General features: G+C 34.2%; 1 protein-coding gene across 1 annotated transcript in view; it reads left to right on the top strand.

Annotated features, from left to right (window-relative positions):
• LOC106662634 (alpha-2A adrenergic receptor) overlaps positions 1-15,572 on the top strand; it is a 403,288-nt gene extending 387,716 nt beyond the window's left edge. The window contains exon 2 of the mRNA XM_014386854.2: positions 14,189-15,572. Coding sequence (XP_014242340.1) covers positions 14,189-15,139 — 951 coding nt within the window. The 3' untranslated portion in view covers positions 15,140-15,572. The remainder of the gene's footprint in view (positions 1-14,188) is intronic.
• Positions 15,573-17,791: the final 2,219 nt, after the last annotated feature.

Genomic DNA, 17,791 nt, shown 5'->3' with positions numbered 1-17,791 from the left:
GCCGAGGTGGCCGAGTTGTTCCGACTCGTATTTGCCACGCTAGAGGACCGGGGTTCGAATCTCGGCATAGCGCCTAGATTTTTAATTGTAAATAATATGAAAATAAGAAGATTTTATAATGTGGTTTAACCCCTCGTTCACAGTTAACGTTAAGCCCTGCTGTTTGGCAGGAATTGCTTTACTTTAAAAGTCGCAATTCCATGGTATCCAATTGGCTTGGAAAAAATTAGAAGAATTAACATTTAAATAAACAAAGTAATTCTTGTCATGCGCGGATGGTTTGATGTACAACTACGGAACTTATGTATTAATTTAAAGATATCCCCATGATTAATACTTATTTGCCAATTTCTATTCACAATTTTCTTTTGTTTATTGTTAAATATAAAACGCTTTCGAACAACCTAACGCGCCCATACTGTTATCCATCATTAATGTACAAACAAATTTCACTCGGCTGAAAGGACCTTTGGACTCTTTAATAAACAATTTTCCCCAGTTTTCTAAAAAGGTGTTCACTTTTATTCGAATAATAAATCCCAGTTATCTCTCCCAGTTGCTCTCATCTAGCCAAATATACTATAATGTTGTTTTGTTTTTGTTTTTAATTGTATTAACTTAAACACCTGCAATATATTTTTAATAGTAAAACATTAAATTGAATGACACGTTAAATAGAATAATTTAATTAAATATATGATCCACGACCCTAATTACACATGGCCTTGCCAAAGAAAGACTACGGAGATGCTTTTTATATTTCTGTGTAACTGCGCAAAAAGAAATAGGAGTATTTGTAATTTATTCTTACTCTATTAATTTTAATTTCATTAACCTATGTAGTCTTTTTAGTTGGATAAAGCATAATAAAAAATAAAAACCAAAAACAAAATGACAAACAATTTGTGTTCTCATTGGAATGCTGTTTTGCTTATTGATGAGTCGCGTTTCTGCCAGTGAATTCCAGTTTGTTCTGCTATTATTATACAGACAAAAACGCGACTCATCAACGAACTTAACAGCATTCCAATTGGTGTTCTATTCTAGGCACTCACTGCACCATATTCTCCCAGTGTTGCTGGTGGCGGGCTGTTGCTGCAGGTCGTCTCCAAGAGCACACGATGTGAGGTTAACTTGATAAAGACGTTTCCAAAATATCTTATACTTCATTTAGGATCTGGAAGGCACTGTGGAAGATAATGTGTTTCCTGTGTTAACTAGAAAACAACTGGATTAAAATAGAGAAAAGACAAGAAAACGTGTTTGTTTTCAAAATTAGTTCTCACGTTTACTATTTTTAAGTAAATCCGATATTAAAAATGTGGGTTAACATTTTTTTTTTGTATTTTCTATTTTGTTTAACCAACTAACAAGAATATATCGGTTAATGTAATTAAAATTAATAGCATAAGAATAAATTACAAATATCCCTATTACTCTCTCTCTCTCTCTTTCTATCTATCTATCTATCTATCTATCTCTCTCTCTCTCTCTCTCTCTCTCTCTCTCTATCTATCTATCTATCTATCTATCTCTATCTCTCACACACACACACACACATATATATAATNATATATATATATATATATATATATATATATATATATACGAAGTCGATTGCGAAAGACTGGGACATCCTATCGTTCACTTTCTTTGCTAATCCTTACCGCAAACTCTATCCACTGGTCACTTTCCGAGGATTAGGGCGGCAGATGGGGCAGTGGGGAAAAACTACCAGCTGAGGGTTCGAGATAGAAAAAGAAAAACAGATCCTAGAGAAAATAGCTCGTAGTCAAACCTTCTACATTAACTTCAACAACTTCTTTTTCGAAAAAATAAACAGAAAAAGCCTTTGCCCTCGATAAGAACTGAAGGGTTTTAAAAATGGTTTATACCAAGCCATTTAATTTAATGTTTAGAATAAAATATAAAAATATAGTCGAATAATTAATTGGCGGTATAATTCTGGAAATGAATGACACTTCTATCCGTCCATGTTAGGAAACAATCTGAAAATAAAATAGTATGTTAATATCTCTTCCATTCTTCTCGTCAGTTGCACGCAAAGGAAAGGATAAACCATGACAGGCATAAGAGAATAAGTTAAAACGTGACGCTTTACCGTTTATTCCTCTTTAATATACAGAGTTACCTTTTTGTGTCAATCCGAGCGGGTCCAATTTTTTTCTAAATGTATTTTTCCACAACAACAAAAAATATTCACGCAGTTTATCAAGTTTTGGTATCGGGTCGGACTTTGCCTCGACTTGATTAATACGTGCGCATCCATATTCATGACATCTGTGTTTGTCTGGGCTAGTCCATCCGTCAAACCGCCCGCATCTACCTTGTCGCAAATATTATATTTATTGTGCTTTGTATTATCAAAGTTTGACCCTTGGACACATAAAATTAGAGACTTTACAAACTGATAAACATTGCTTTATTGACTGTTGTGTATATTTGTTTAAGTCCTAGGCGTGCCGTTTCTTTCAAGTTTAGTTTTCATAAAACATAATTCTTATACCTAACAGTTGGATTCTAAAGTGTTTTAGACGATAGACTACATTTGAAAAATTATTATTTATATTTTATACGTACATATTGAAGAAACACACTTTACCAACTGAGAACGACTGTCTTATTGATCAAGTTACGTATTCATTTCAGTTCTTGACGTCTTTTTTGGAGGAAGCTTTGGTATCCCTAAGAAATTTTTCGCTTATTGTACTTCTCAAAGTTCCTTAAGTTGGTTCAACTTCTTTTAAGAAGTTCTTAAAGTTCATTGACTGTCATTGCTGTAATTGTTTTTCTCGGGTCTTCTTCAGTACTCTAGTAGAAATGTGAGGGGTTTAGTAAGTAAGTTAATGATTATTTGGAGATCGTGAGATTCGGTCTGGTTTGACTTAGCTTTTCGAAACAATTTTCTTTGTCGTACCAACGTTTCGATCTTTATTGAGATCATCTTCAGGGCTCAGAGAGTTTGTTTTCTGTGTAGATGTGTGAAAACGAACACTAACGATAAAGAAAATGTTTTTCTAAAACCTACGAAACACCAGACCGCATTTGACGATCTCCATATAATAATTAGTACTCTAGGTTTTTGCCTTTATTGAGCGGTTGCTTTGCATTCGAAGATGATATGTGTGGCGTATGTTTCTCTGTGCTGTATAACCTTACATACAATTGGCTCATCGTTAATTATATGTTATGTACATGTTTTCATAGATACCAATGACCACCAGTCCTATTAATCGCCTGAATTCTACCTAACTATAGCACCGTGCTTCCAAGTTTGTTGAGCGTTCTTTAACTACGAGTAACAACTTCTTTATTTTTTGGACCCAATTTGAAATATATGATCGAGCATTTGACCTCATAAACTTAAGTATAATCGACCTATAAATGGTTTTGCAGATCTTGTACAGTTCTTTACTTGCTCATTAAGGAAAATTTCTTTTTTTCTATTCGTGAATTTATTTTGTCTTGTACCTCTGGAGTTTACTGCTCCTTTTGTTTTATGGACATATTCTGATACGAAGGAGCTTATGTTTGATCTTGTTATCCTAATTATACGTTCTATAGTTTTCATGTTCATTACCCGGAATCTCTTTGTTCCCGGGCATCCAACATAATTATCAGGTTGTTTTTTTCCAGGTTTGAATATTTTGTAACATGGATGTGTCCTTTTACTTCCTAATGCATCTTGGGATGCTTGGCTCTAATGTTACAAAGATTTTTTGTCAGTCAGTTTCAAAGTTTTTTATTACCCAAGCATTGATTGTATGTATTTCAGCATGAAAGACCAAAGTCTACTTCCCCAGGCAGTTTGATTGTTCAAATTTTGGGCTTGCAGAGAACATAAATGCCCCGGTTCTTTCACTGGTTTTAGAGTGATCTGTTTACCATATAATTGTACTTGATCTTCGCCTGTTTTCTTTTTCTCCTTTTGTAGTGTGTTCAAAGTTTATAAAATATTAGAAAGGATTTTTCGGGGCTGATTGAACGAGAATCAGTGTCCATAGCCAGGAATGGGTACCTGATTTTATTTATTATTGTTGTTAATGCTCGAATATTTATTTATTTCCTATTTTGTAACGGTGGTTAAATTCTTCTCTATTTAAGTAAATAAAGCTACCAAATTCACTGATGAGAAATAGTAATGAATTCAATTTTGCCTAAACTTAAATCAATTTTTTTTTTTGTTAAGTTAGAAAAAAAGGTAAATGTGTCCAAGACTTCCCCTTGGGCTGCAACGCAGTAAACCAAACTGTCATATTCAATTGGACATTCCTTAGTTGTACTGAGGATATTACCAGTGGGTCATTCCTCAATCTCAGTCTCCGTACAACGGACGATTTGACAAGCATCGTTAGATAGAAGTGGGTCACTTCAGTGACATCTAAGAAGGAAGTTAATTTTTTTTTTTTTTTTTGCTATGGTGCTTCTAGTACTGTTCTGCTTTTTTAGCACAGTGGCATTTAGGTTATTGATGTGTTTGTTTTTTTCACATTTAGTCTTAAAAAAATGTTCTTCTAGCTGCAAATTTGGATTTGTGCAGTAGATATTCTACTTTCATAAAGCTTTCACATATCCCACATTATTATTTAATAATATTAAATAATCTATCCCACATACCAAAAAGAAAAGAGAGAAAGAAAGAGAGGAAAATTGAGATTTAGAAAAAGATTGAAAGAAAAAGAGTCAGAGAGAGAAGGAGACAAAGAGAAGAAAAGATGAAGGGAGAAAGAAGAAAGAGGAGGGAGAAAATAAAAATCTTGAATTGTCTTAGAAGAAAAATAAAATAAATAGTAATTACATTTTTAAATACGGATGTAATCAAACTCATTGTTAGTTGTAAGTAATAATACTAACGTGTAGTATTTAGAAACCGTTAATTAATGATTATTTGGAGATCGTGAGATGCGGTCTGGTGTGATGTTAGAAAAACATTTTCTTTATTGTACCAACTTTTCGATGTTTATTTAGATCATCTTCAGGACCTGGGATTTACAAACATTGTTTGGATTATACAAATACATGTAAGATGTTAAAACGCTTGTAAATCGTAGGCCCCGAAGATGGTCTAAATAAAGATCGAAACGTTGGCACAATAAAGAAAATATTTTTATTAACCTACACCACACAAGATCGCATCTCACTATCTCCAAATAATCAATAATAATAATGACGTGTTTTATATTCTTCTGTATATAGTATAAATTCTGAAATTAAATCCATCCACAAATCATAAACTGAAGTTCTTCTACTATCAGTTTTTAATATGTTAAACCATTTTTCTATTCCATACATTGCATACATTTAAATTCAGTGCAACAAACATATACAAATTTTTAAAAAAAAGAAGGAGAGTAATAAGAATCATCACTGCTATATTTTTAGATTATGAACTGTTTTTATGATATCCACTAGAACTTTATCAAACATAAAGAAAACTAACGATTTTAAGTAAAATCATCGTCAAATTCTTATTACTCTCCTTCTTTTTTTTAAGTTGTATATGTTTGTCGCACTGAATTTAAATGTATGCAATGTATGGCATACACTTAAATTCAGTGCAACAAACATAGACAAATTAAAAAAAAGAAGGAGAGTAATAAGAACTTGACAATGATTTTACTTAAAATCATTAGTTCTTTTTATGTTTGATAAAGTTCTAGTGGATATCATAAAAACAGTTCATAATCTAAAAATATAGCAGTGATGCTCATACTGGAAAAAACACTCATTAGAACGAGACAACTGTCACCCGCCGACCACACCGTGCAACGTGCCAATTTATTAGAAAGTAACGCTTCACCTCTTTTATTTACACTTTTTAATAAATCCTATTGGCAATATATATAATTGCATCTAACACAAAGAAGCAACAAAAGTTAATATAATAAGAAAATCCGTTTTAATTTAATGTAATTATGATGTTTTTAATATAAAACCTAAAGATACAAACTGAAACAAGAGTACATAATAAATAATTTTATAAATAATTATTATTGTCATTGCGTGAAGTAAAACCGGCGATCCGGTTTTGATTTATTTATTACGTTGTCTGGGGTAGAGGTACACATACAACTTGAAACGCTGTCTCGGATCTTCTCTCGTCGGATTCTATCAGGGTAATTTGTTTGGACAAGATGTCCTCTCTGATATACATAATAAGTGGGACATGTGTGGCAGTGGGCGGAGGTTTTGTGCTCACAACGGGACCTAACGTTAAACGCAATTCCCTACACCTTTCTTCTTACATATCAATCGTATCTTCTTCACAGTAAAGCACCTTATATCGCAGAAATAGTTTTTTTATAATCGCTTAACAAGGAAGATTTGAAAAAAAGTATTGAATTTAGCCGGTGTTTTAAATTTTATACAGGAAGTAATTTCAGTCTATTTGCAACTCGGGTTTGTTTTTCAAGGTATTTCAACAACTCCCATCATTTCTTAGGGAAACAAAAGCTCTTCCACTAATGCTTTATAAAAGTTGGACTCAGCAACCGGATAAACTGCCCTAATCTATTTATAAGTTTCTGCTAGTCGTACAGTATAAAGAGCAAGCAGGTGCTGCACAGTTAGCGATTTCATGTTGGACCGAAGGGGACAACGACGCTTTTATAGAGGATAGGGTGGATGATACCTTCCAACTAACTTTCCAACACAAATTATGGCATATCAAATTAAAAATAACTTATGAATGTGGATATGTTATATATAACGAGAATGTAATATGACAAGTGTATTATCCTGTGTGGAAATTGAAGTTATAAAATTATAACTACTAATATACGCAGTTATAAAATTATTTTTAAAAAGGGCTTAACGTCTGCGTTTCGTAGAAAAGGCAAAGGGTTAAACCTCTTAACAGTACATTTGTCAAACCATTGTCATTTAAAAAACCTTGGACCTGATGGGATTTGAACCATCCACGCCCGCGTGGCCATACTATTCGGACACGCTAATCACTCGCCCACCGCGGTCCCCTTACAACAACCTAACAAAATTTCAATCTTTTAAATATCCTACAACGAAATAAGAAGACACACAATAAGTAATAATTGTGTCAAATTAATTAAGGTTTTTACTTGAGATAAAAAAGTCAATGGCACGAGCGGGATTCGAACCCACGATCTGAGGCTTGATACGCCGCTGCGTATTAGTGAACTGAATGATTAAAAATTAAGTATACTTCACTAAAGCTCTCCGTGGCCATTTCATTTGTCGTCGAGAATCCAACCCGATTACACGACATTTGAAAAATGGCAAAAAGGAGGGAAAATTTAAAAGCTGCGGTTGGGATGGGAAGTTGGTGTCCGAGTGGATCGAGGTCACAATAGCTCAAGTGGTAGAGCAGCGGCGTATCAAGCCGAAGATCGTGGGTTCGCATCCCGCTCGTGCCATTGACTTTTTTATCTCAACAAAAAACCTTAATTAATTGTAATATATTAATTGGTCTAGCGGACCACCAAATTAGTGAATTAAATTGTGTCAAATAGGGAAATCCCTTTTAGACATTAATTATGGTTGATTTTTAAATATTAGTTATTTTTACAAGCATCACTGAATTTAATGTTTATATGTTGGACTGACTCTCGTTAGAATTAAATACTGTAAACACCTTATACTTGTTATTATTGACATTATTTCTTAATAGTGCACACCTACACTGAAGAAGAAAAGGTTTTTTATGAAAAATGCTGTAAAAGGGGGATTAGTTTTCGTCAAGTGTGTCATATTTTCCGAAAGGTTAGTGCTTCATCATCGGACAATCTCAAGGAGCTTGCTTCTTTCAAAGTATGAGCTGTATAAGCAATGAACTCGAATTGTAACACTATCAGCGGATTCAGAAGTGTTAAGAATCTTCACGCAGAATCGACTGATTTTCTCACTATGGGGTCTAACAATATTTGTACACTCGGAGCAAAGTACGGAGATGCGACATTTAAAAAAAGTGAGTTTTGTAGGGGTTTTCAAGATAAACAAGCATCTAGACCCTCGTCTTATAAATTTGTAAAACGGATTGTTTTTGCTATATTGAAAAAGAATTTGCAAATTTATATCCTAGTTACCACTCTTTAAACAGAGAAAACTTTATTTTGGTCTAGGCAAAACCCCGTACCAAAATATGTGTACCGAAGCAAAATACTCTCAGTGCCTCAATGTTTGGAGTAGAATCTTATGTGGCCTATTTTTTTTATAAACAGTAAGCTGATTGGCCGAAAATAGCTTTTCTCAACAAAAAATACCTTTTCTTTTCTGCGTTTCCATGTAGAGAAGGGGCGTCCACTATATAGCGAAGGATTTAGGATTGAATGTGAGTTTGTATTCTTTAGGTGTAGGTGCGATTTGTTTAAAGCCAGAAATTTCTTTTTTCAGTATTAGAAGTATCGGCCACTTGTTCATTTAGGAACACTCTGGATCAAGGTCTTGAAGAAGAAAACAAATTTAATACCAACTTTTATTGTTTTTATCAAGTTATTCTTAATTATTCGTACACTCAATTAAATAGACACAATTTTTTTAAATAAAAATTTGTATCACAGGCGTGATTCGAACCCACGACTGTCGGCTAAATACACCGCTGATCTACCACTTGATCTACAATGATTTCGATGGCTCATGCCAAAAACTTCTCATTTCGACTCCCCGTTTATTCCAATTGTAATCAAATTGCGGTTTCAAATAAAAACACATTTTATTAACGATTGTACTACATTAGCGGAACTACGGTGTGTACGATCCACAAGTGTGATTCTAGGATTCTAGATTTCTAGGTAGTCGGAGCGACGAATTTAGCCCAAAGTCATTGGTTCTAATCCCGCCTGTGATACAAATTTTTCATTTCGAAAAATTGTGTATAATTATTTGTGTAAAAACAAATTTAGTTGGTACTGCCAAGCTTTCGACCTATTTTACGTATATCATCAGCGCAAAACAATCTTAACAATCTGTAGACTATTTAAGGTATTTTTGCCCTGATGACAACCTTAAAAAGGTTGAAAGCTTGGCAGTAACAACTAAATTTGCTTTCTTCTTCAAGACATACCTTGATCCAGAGTGTTCAAACCCAGAAATAAAGTCTGCAAAACCATTTTGAAAAAATCAAGGGCTTAGACTGGCCAGCTCATTCTCCAGACCTGAACCCCATCGAACATTTATGGCATTACCTCAAAAGACGAATAGGAGCACGTCCATCACTTGGATTCATTTCACAGTCGTGAAAGGTCTCTTCGTGAAGAATGGGCTAACCTCCAGCAAAGAGATATTTCCAGATTGGTAAAAAGTAGGCCGAGGCGTCTTCGAGATGTAAGATTAAGGCAAGAGGAGGAAATACCCGATATTGAAATGTTAATTAAAAATCTAACACGTAATTGAAACAAATTTTATCTGTCCGTCTTTTTTTATAATTTTAAAAATTTTCCTTAACATTAGCAATTTACTTTTTTTAAATAAAAACTCAATTAATAAACGTTAAAAAACGCGAAATTTTGATTAACATATAAAAATATATTTTAATCAAGTGGGTGGAATTTTTTGCTTGTCAGTGTTTGCTTCTAAATTTGGAAAAACAGAGTTTAATCGTTTTAATAAACCTTTTGTTAGGATTTTTTTAAACTTTTTTATTCAGGCAAATAAACAACGAAACATCGTTTTTGACTGCAATGCGTTTTTTATTGTTTAAGCAATAAAATACTGACAATGCTAATTTTACCGGGATTTATTTACAGTAATTGCATTTCTAAAGACATTTACTAGACGGTTTAATTATGCGAAATCTCATTTCGTTTAGTGTCACGGAATTGTCAAACGAAAAGAAAACGTCCCTTTTCAAAACCTTCTCAGAATGCTGTGCCAATTAAGCGGCGATGTAAAAATTCTCCGAGGTGCTCGGCGAAACGCATATCATTTTAGCACCGTGAAAGATCGGAGAACGTTTCCAAAAAGCGGAAAGGCGTTGAAGAAGCATTCCGAGTAATGGATCGTAAACATTTCCCAGCTGTAAAGACTTCAGTTTCTCGGGCCGTAATCCGGGATGGAACGATAGTAAATACTTGAAGTGCAGTAAAAGGCCTAGGACGCGGGCAATTAATGAAGATTAATAACGGTGGGTGAAAAGGGGGCGAGGGAAGGAAACGGGCCATGAGTTCAGAGCTTGAATGTTATTGCTCTCGACTCGGAAACCAATTTGCAATAAACTCATTTGCTATTTAGATAAAGGCGGAGGATTAGATCTAAGAAAGTGAAACTGCATTACGGAGACGGATTTCCAAACGGTTATTGCCTCATGTCTTAATGTAATAGGCTTTGAATAAAGTAAATCTTCCCCTTCTTACACATGACTGATCTTCATTTTCTTCAAAACCTTCTACAAACGAGTCTGCCTAAAGGACCTAGCGATAATACACATTCCAGGCATATTTGGCTAACATCAAACTACCGACAAAGTCTCGTCGGCATTTGAACATAGGATTTCTTTTAAAAGCAAGTAATACCGTCAACCAAGAGGCTTAACGTCAAAGTACGTATTAGCTTTCTTAAACTGGAGCTCACAAAACTTAATAAGACTTTTTTAAAATGCTTTTGTTATAATTAAAAAGTAAAAAAAATCATAGGATATAAACCCAAAACATGGCCATAATAATCCTTAAAAAGAAATATTTTACCTAATTGAAGAGATGTTTTTAAACTTACGATAATATTGATCATATGATCTGGAAAATCTTAATTTCAATATATTTAAAATAACTAATCGTGATCATTTGGACAACGTGAGATGCGGTCTGGTGTGACGTAGGTTTTATAAAAACATTTTCTTTATCGTGCCAACGTTTTGATCTTTATTGAGATCATCTTCAGGGCTGTTTGTTTTCTGTGTAGGTGTGTCATTCTTATGGTCAGCACGACACACAAGAAGGACACAACTACGCAGAAAACAAACCCTTTGAGCTCTGAAGATGATCTAAATAAAGGTCGAAACATTGGCACGATAAAGAAAATGTTTTTCTAAAACCTACGTCACACAAGACCGCATCTCACGATTTCGAAATAATCATTAATTACATTCTTTCTACTTAGAACTTTTCATTGACGTGGAATGTGCACCACCGATTAAAAGAGGGGCTTTTAAAATACGCAATCTACTATTCTACAAGTACTTTTCTGAACAAAAGAACCTTAAACAAAAAATGACTGATATGCAACACAACGTTGACGTCTAAATGTCTTACAGACGTTATATCTGGGTTTGAACAGTCTGGATCAAGGTATGTCTTGAAGAAGAGAGCAAATTTACTTGCTACTGACGAGCTTTCGGCACATTTTAAGGTCATCATCAGGACAAAAAAACAGTAAATTTGTCTACAAACTAACATTTTTAACATTGTCTTACCCTGATGATGATCTTAAAATAGGTCGAAGCTTGGCAGTAGCAACTAAACTTGCTTTTACACAAATAAATTTTCGAAATGAAAAATTTGTGTCACAGGCGGGATTTGAACCCACGACTTTGGACTAAATACGCCTCTCCTTAATTGAGTATATGGATAGTGTGTCGTGTTGACCATAAGGCCATAAGAATGATACAACTAGGCAGAGGACAAACACTTTGAGCCCTGAAGTTGATCTCAATAAAGGTCGAAACGTTGGCACAATAAAGAAAATCTACGACAAGCCACACCACATCTCACGACCTCCAAATGATCATTAACAAACGGTCACTAAACACCACAAATAAATAACAGTTAAAAAAGTTCTTTTTTTGCAATACAGAGAGTACGAAAAGAAACAGAACGAATTTATCCATTCTAAAGACAGGGAGAATAAAACAAAAAATAGAAACAGTACTGCTATATTAAAACAATTCGTACATAAAAGATTATACGTTCATGCACATAAAATACAAACATTTTAATCTTTGCCACATTTCCATGGTTTTTTATTTTAAAAAATATCCTGAGTTTTTCAAATCAGTAGTGTTTGAGTTTTGTAATTTTTATAACAACCGTGCTCTGCAAAAAAATTTAAGGAGAAAGAAAAGCAATTAAGCACCATGTTATTATCTCCTTATTTCCTAGCAACAGCCACGTCCAGTAATAAATATGAGAAGGTTGGACGCCGACAAACAGCTATGATTATCGCCGTCCCTCCGCTCATAGCTTTTTCTTTTTCTGAACTTTCACTCGTCCAAAATAAAAACGTACAAATTTACTGCTCTAATCCATAGGAAGAAACAAACCAGACAACCCAATTTCTACATGTACTTATGAAACATATGCGGTAGAAATACGAACACAAATTGTCATTTTTTCTCAGGCTCAGTCCATCCCTTAGCCGCAGCTCGTTGGATAAAACTCTTCCAGATAGGACTTATTTTTTTAACAACGACCCAAAGTTTCCCCGACTATTTATATTCACTCGGATATTGGAAAACTTATTAGAGTGATATTAGGGGTTTTCACCAGTAAAATGTCTAATTATTGAATTTGAATTAGGATGAAGAGTTTGAATAATTTCTAAGAAAAGCAACGTAATTATTTAACCTGTTCTTTACGTTAAAACGTAATATTTGATTTAATTCCCGGCGAAATTTAATAAATCCATCAGTCCCAAATTCTGACCAAGTGTTTCGTCGAAAAATCAACTTTTACAAAACAAAAAACAAGGTTTTTACGTAACTTAGTGAATTGTTTCAACCTCATTACAAACTCGCTTCAATCCCTTTTTGCCAGCTATTTAGTATGCTGAGGAGAACAGCTGCTTGTCTCTTTACTCAGCATGTCGCAAAAAAAATTAAGATTTTCAGATATTATCATAATCTTTAGTCTTTCATCATTGTCACAAGATAATTTAATAAATTTCAGCGTTTTATACAACTTTATAGATAAAAAGAATAATTAATTGGAATAATTAATATGGTCAATTATGACCACTAAGCAAATATGGATTAGTTTTATAGAACTTTTGCTCGTTTAGGGCCTCTTTAACTTTTACCTGTGTCCCTACCGGCCAACCTTTCCCAAATATTTTCGCCGCCATTCCGTCCCCGGCCAACATTTGCCGACGTACTTTTCACAAAGTCGATTTAACAGCCTCTGTAATTAGTTTCGTCCAATTAGTTCGCCTCCAGCGTAAAACCCTTTACAATCCAGTTCTTGGAGTTACTCCAAAGTCTTAATTTTACTTAAGGAGCAGTAGCCTGATTAGCCACATTACGGAAAAGTGGCATTAACCGAAAAAAGGTCTTTTTAATAAAAGCTCCTCTTTGCTGCATTTACAAGAAGGCCTGCTGATGTTTGCATATCCAATTTTACCCAGCATTTTCGTACGTTTCTTTATTTCAACTTCGCAATTTTACGTGAAAACCCTTTTGATGAAAGATTTTGAAAATGTTTAATATAACATGTTATAAAATCTATTCTTGTCTATTAAAGCATTAAATTTAAGGAATTATAAGAAATACAAAAGCTTCAGAATAAATCCAATCTGTTGGCAATAATGGGAATAACACATCATAATCTATGGAAATAAAAATTCCCAGTTAAAGCAAAATAAATTAAAAACGATGCAATCTTGCATAATTTGCTTATATAGTAAACAATATTTTTATTTAGGCTGTTATGAAAAGTTCTGAAACCACTTTTTATCATCTTATTGTTTTAAAAATTGAAGTGCTTATGCGTTTTTGTACAAAGAGTTTACACGGCGTCGACCACCTGTTATGATCGTTATTTTTATTCAATTAATTAATCTTTATGTAAAGTATTGGTTGAGATAAAAAAGTCAGTGTCACGAGCGGGATTCGAACCCACGACCTTGACTCAGTACGCCGCTGCTTTAACCACTTGAAAAAAAATACAAAAAGGAGGGAAATTCGAAAGGTTGTAGGTTGAGATGGGGAGTAGGTGTCCGAGTGGCACGAAGTCACGATAACTCAAGAGGTAGAGCAGCGGCGTATTTAGCCGAAGGTCGTGGGTTCGAATCCCGCTCGTGACACTCACTTTTTATCTCAACTAATACTTTACGTAAAGATTAATTGATTGAAAAAAGTAATTTGGTCAATCGGACCACGAAATGTAAAGAGTTATTTTTATTTATACTATCTCATATATAAGTAATTTTAGAAACAAAAAGTGTAAACAAGAGTAAAATTAAGAAAATGTGTTTATTTTTGTTTCAGTTAAGCAACAGCATTGGATACGTGCTGTATTCAGCTTTGGGTTCCTTCTACATCCCAAGTTGTATCATGGTGTTCGTCTACATCAGGATATACTACGCGGCCAAGGCGAGGGCGCGGAGAGGCATCAGGAAAGCGGTCTCTCGTCCGAGGTCGGAGGAAAAGGTGACCTCTTTTTCCAGGAGGGAACCGATGACGAGTCCGGTCGACAGGAACAGCAACAACTCGCCAGTGACAGTGACTATCGAAAAACCCGCCATCCCAGTAGTGACGTGTGATTTTGCGTCGGACATATCGACGTCGGACAATGTTGACTTGCCAGAATCGGGGGTGGGGAAGGACACGCTTCAAGTGCTCCGGCCGCCTTCGTCGACCCTCTCGCCGAACGTCACTTTTAAAGGGAGCACGTTGTCTGTGAACGGCGACCTCGCGGCTGTGACGCGTTGTAGAGCTCCTTCCGTCGGGATCGACGCCGACATGGTCTCTGAATTCGACCCGAGCTCTTCGGATTCGGGCGTCGTCTCTAGATGCGCCGTAGTCAAACCCCTAAAACTGCGGTTGTGCAAGCCCATTTTCGGAAGAAAGAGTTCCAAAGCAAAGCGGGAGGTTATAGACATGGGGAAGGTGTCGAGTGGCTCCCAGGAGATCCCTCAAGAAATCCCAAAAGTCCAAAAACCCAGGGATCCGGAAAGGGAGAAAAGAAGGATAGCGAGGAAGAAGGAGAAGAGGGCGACGCTGATTCTAGGCCTTATCATGGGTTCGTTCATCGCCTGTTGGCTTCCTTTCTTCTTCCTCTACATCCTGACTCCGATGTGCTCCATTTGTGACATACCGGACGTCGCGTTCGCCGTCGCGTTTTGGCTCGGTTACATGAACTCCGCGCTGAATCCTGTCATTTACACGATATTCAATAAGGATTTTAGAAGAGCGTTTCGGCGGATACTTTTCAAATGATGCTTTCCTATCGCTCCCTCGCGTTGAACTGACAACGCGAACGGCAAGGATCTACTGTGATATAGTCACTCCCTGAACGGCTATCGGTTGAATAGTGCCACTGTGATATGTGCATGCATGACCACCTTCTCTTTTTACAATTGTAATTTTATAGTACAATAATTACAGTAGACTGTCTATTATTATGACTTGAGGATCTTCGCACGGGCACTTTTATTTCCTGCGAACTGCTGTGCACTGTTGTGATTTGAATCGACTTTCCTACGAATCACGGTCAGGGCGATGAAAATAGTACCGTTAGCAATACCTTCTGTTACTAATTAAGCACTTTGTACAAATTGAAATACCCCATTAAATTTTTGTAAAAGTTTAACCCTTCCGTTGTACTCTATGATCCGCCGAGCTAAAAACAAATTTTCATAATTCTATAAATATAAATAAATTTAAATAAAAAAGTAGCACAATGTTTTTTCTTTTTTTATAATTATGATATGTCACGCTTATGAAACAGGTTTGAAGACTTAACAATTCCTTATAATCTTTTTAAGCCGATTTATACATCTTTCTACCCAAAACGGTCTTTAAATTAAATCATTTTTATATTTCATTTTTGATATAAAAAACGGAAAGGTTAAGTTTCACAATTTTAAAAACTTATATATACATATATAGATGATTCATTTTTAATTTATAAGTACAATTGCTAGAACAATCAGTCTTATAGAGTTCTCTGTAAAATTTTATGACGGGTTCAAAAGCTGTGAGTACTTTTTTCGGACAATGTACATTCTACTTTTTCACACTCATTTGAAAGGGAGGGTCTTTCTAGAGGCTCTTAGACGGGAGAAAACTTTGCACTTTAAGTCAAGCTCTTGGAGCACTTTGGGCCCCATGAGAATTTAATAATTCACTTGGATGTCTCGATGTATCGTCCGCCCAAGGTACCTCGCACAAATTTCCTAAATGAATATCAATTCTAAATGTTAAATTTATTTTAAATCTCTTATGGGAATCGTTACATTGAATTGAAAATGCTGAATTTATTTATTTTTGTTTTTAATGAAATCATTTTTCACGCGGTATTAGCTTTAAATCTATAGAAATCGACTTACTGCTTGAACAAATTCAAGTATTATTGTTTATCCTCATTATTTTTATTTACACACATAATTTTTACATTAGATATATAAACGTGTATATTATGTAATGATAAATATTTAAAAAATTGTTTTCTCTTTAAAATATTTAAATGTGTTATTTTTAATCTATAATGAGTACGCGAGGATTGTCTTAAGTCCTTAAACCGTAAGAAAAGCCAAATACATTCCAATTATAATATATTATTATTATTTGATGTCGTGCTAAATTCAATTTTTGGGGCAAAACGTTAAATAAAACTGAGAGGTTGGATGGGATCAAAACTATTGAATTACATTCTGCGCATTTCTAATGTTAAGATTCGATTTTACACATTATCCATTTATTATTACTAAAGATTGTTAAGTAAGTATTTAAAAATTGCAATACACATTAAGATATGTTCAACATCTGAAATGTATGTTGGAAAAAAAATAATTTCTCCATAAATATAATTTTGTAATTGTCAATGTAGAAGAAATACAATACAATAAATTTTATTGTAAATCCTTATTATATTATAAAGCATTTCGTGTTTGCGACCAATTGTTTGTTTTTCTCTATAAAAAAAAACATTGTTGTATTCCCGAAAAAAATTTGTTTCTAATGTAATGTACAGAATTTTTATGAAAAAAAAACTACAAATTTATATACAAAAAATATAAATTTGAAATAAAATAAACCATATAATAATATTTTAAGAATATAGAATAATAGCTATAAATTTATCTATTATTGCTATTCATTGATGTCAAGATTATATTTTTTTATTATTCAGTCATGCTAGTCTTTGTAACATAGGTAAAATAAAACTTGTTACGAGAATTTGCCCAATTGGCTGGTTCTCCAAAGGCGAGGAAATTTCTTAAGAAAGGCCAAAATGGTGCGAAAGGATGACAACATCCAGCCCTTATTGGAAGGCAAGTGAACTGCATACATCCGTAGACATGGTGCCGAACGTTTTATATTATTAATGTTAAATAATCAAAATATTTAAACAAAGCGTTAAGATAGATTTAGTCGTAACGAGGCAAGTAAAGAACGGCCGTAAAAAACGTAGAGTAGTAGGTAAATGACTCACAATTGAAATTGGGAGTCTTTTTTATTAATACATTTGTGATATAATTAGTCATTAGTCGTAGTGAAATTTAATGAAAAGTTGTCCTAAAGTTCATGCTGAGAGCTCTCACTAAATCTTTTTGTATCATAATTGAAACATGATCGTCAAGAAAATAGACGAGTTCAAATATTTATGCTATTAATGCTGTTGCAATTAAAAATTGCTCGTAACAAAGATCAATTAATCACTTAATAAAGTTACTTATAATTTGCACTAACTTCGCTTTATCTATTTAAGGAATTGATTAGTAGAAAACATAAATAATTTATTAACTTCAAACTAAACGACAATAAATAAGTCAATTTCTGCTTCTTCATCAACTTATCGTAGTTAATAATAACCAATCTGTGCAAATTAATTGCAGCAACCTGTACGAGTTCCCCTATCATTGAGTT

Source organism: Cimex lectularius, unplaced genomic scaffold, assembly GCF_000648675.2.
Source record: "Cimex lectularius strain Harlan isolate CLEC.00 unplaced genomic scaffold, Clec_2.1 scaffold30, whole genome shotgun sequence".
NCBI classification, from domain to species: Eukaryota; Metazoa; Arthropoda; class Insecta; order Hemiptera; family Cimicidae; genus Cimex; species Cimex lectularius.
This window is presented reverse-complemented; position numbering and strand designations above follow the sequence as displayed.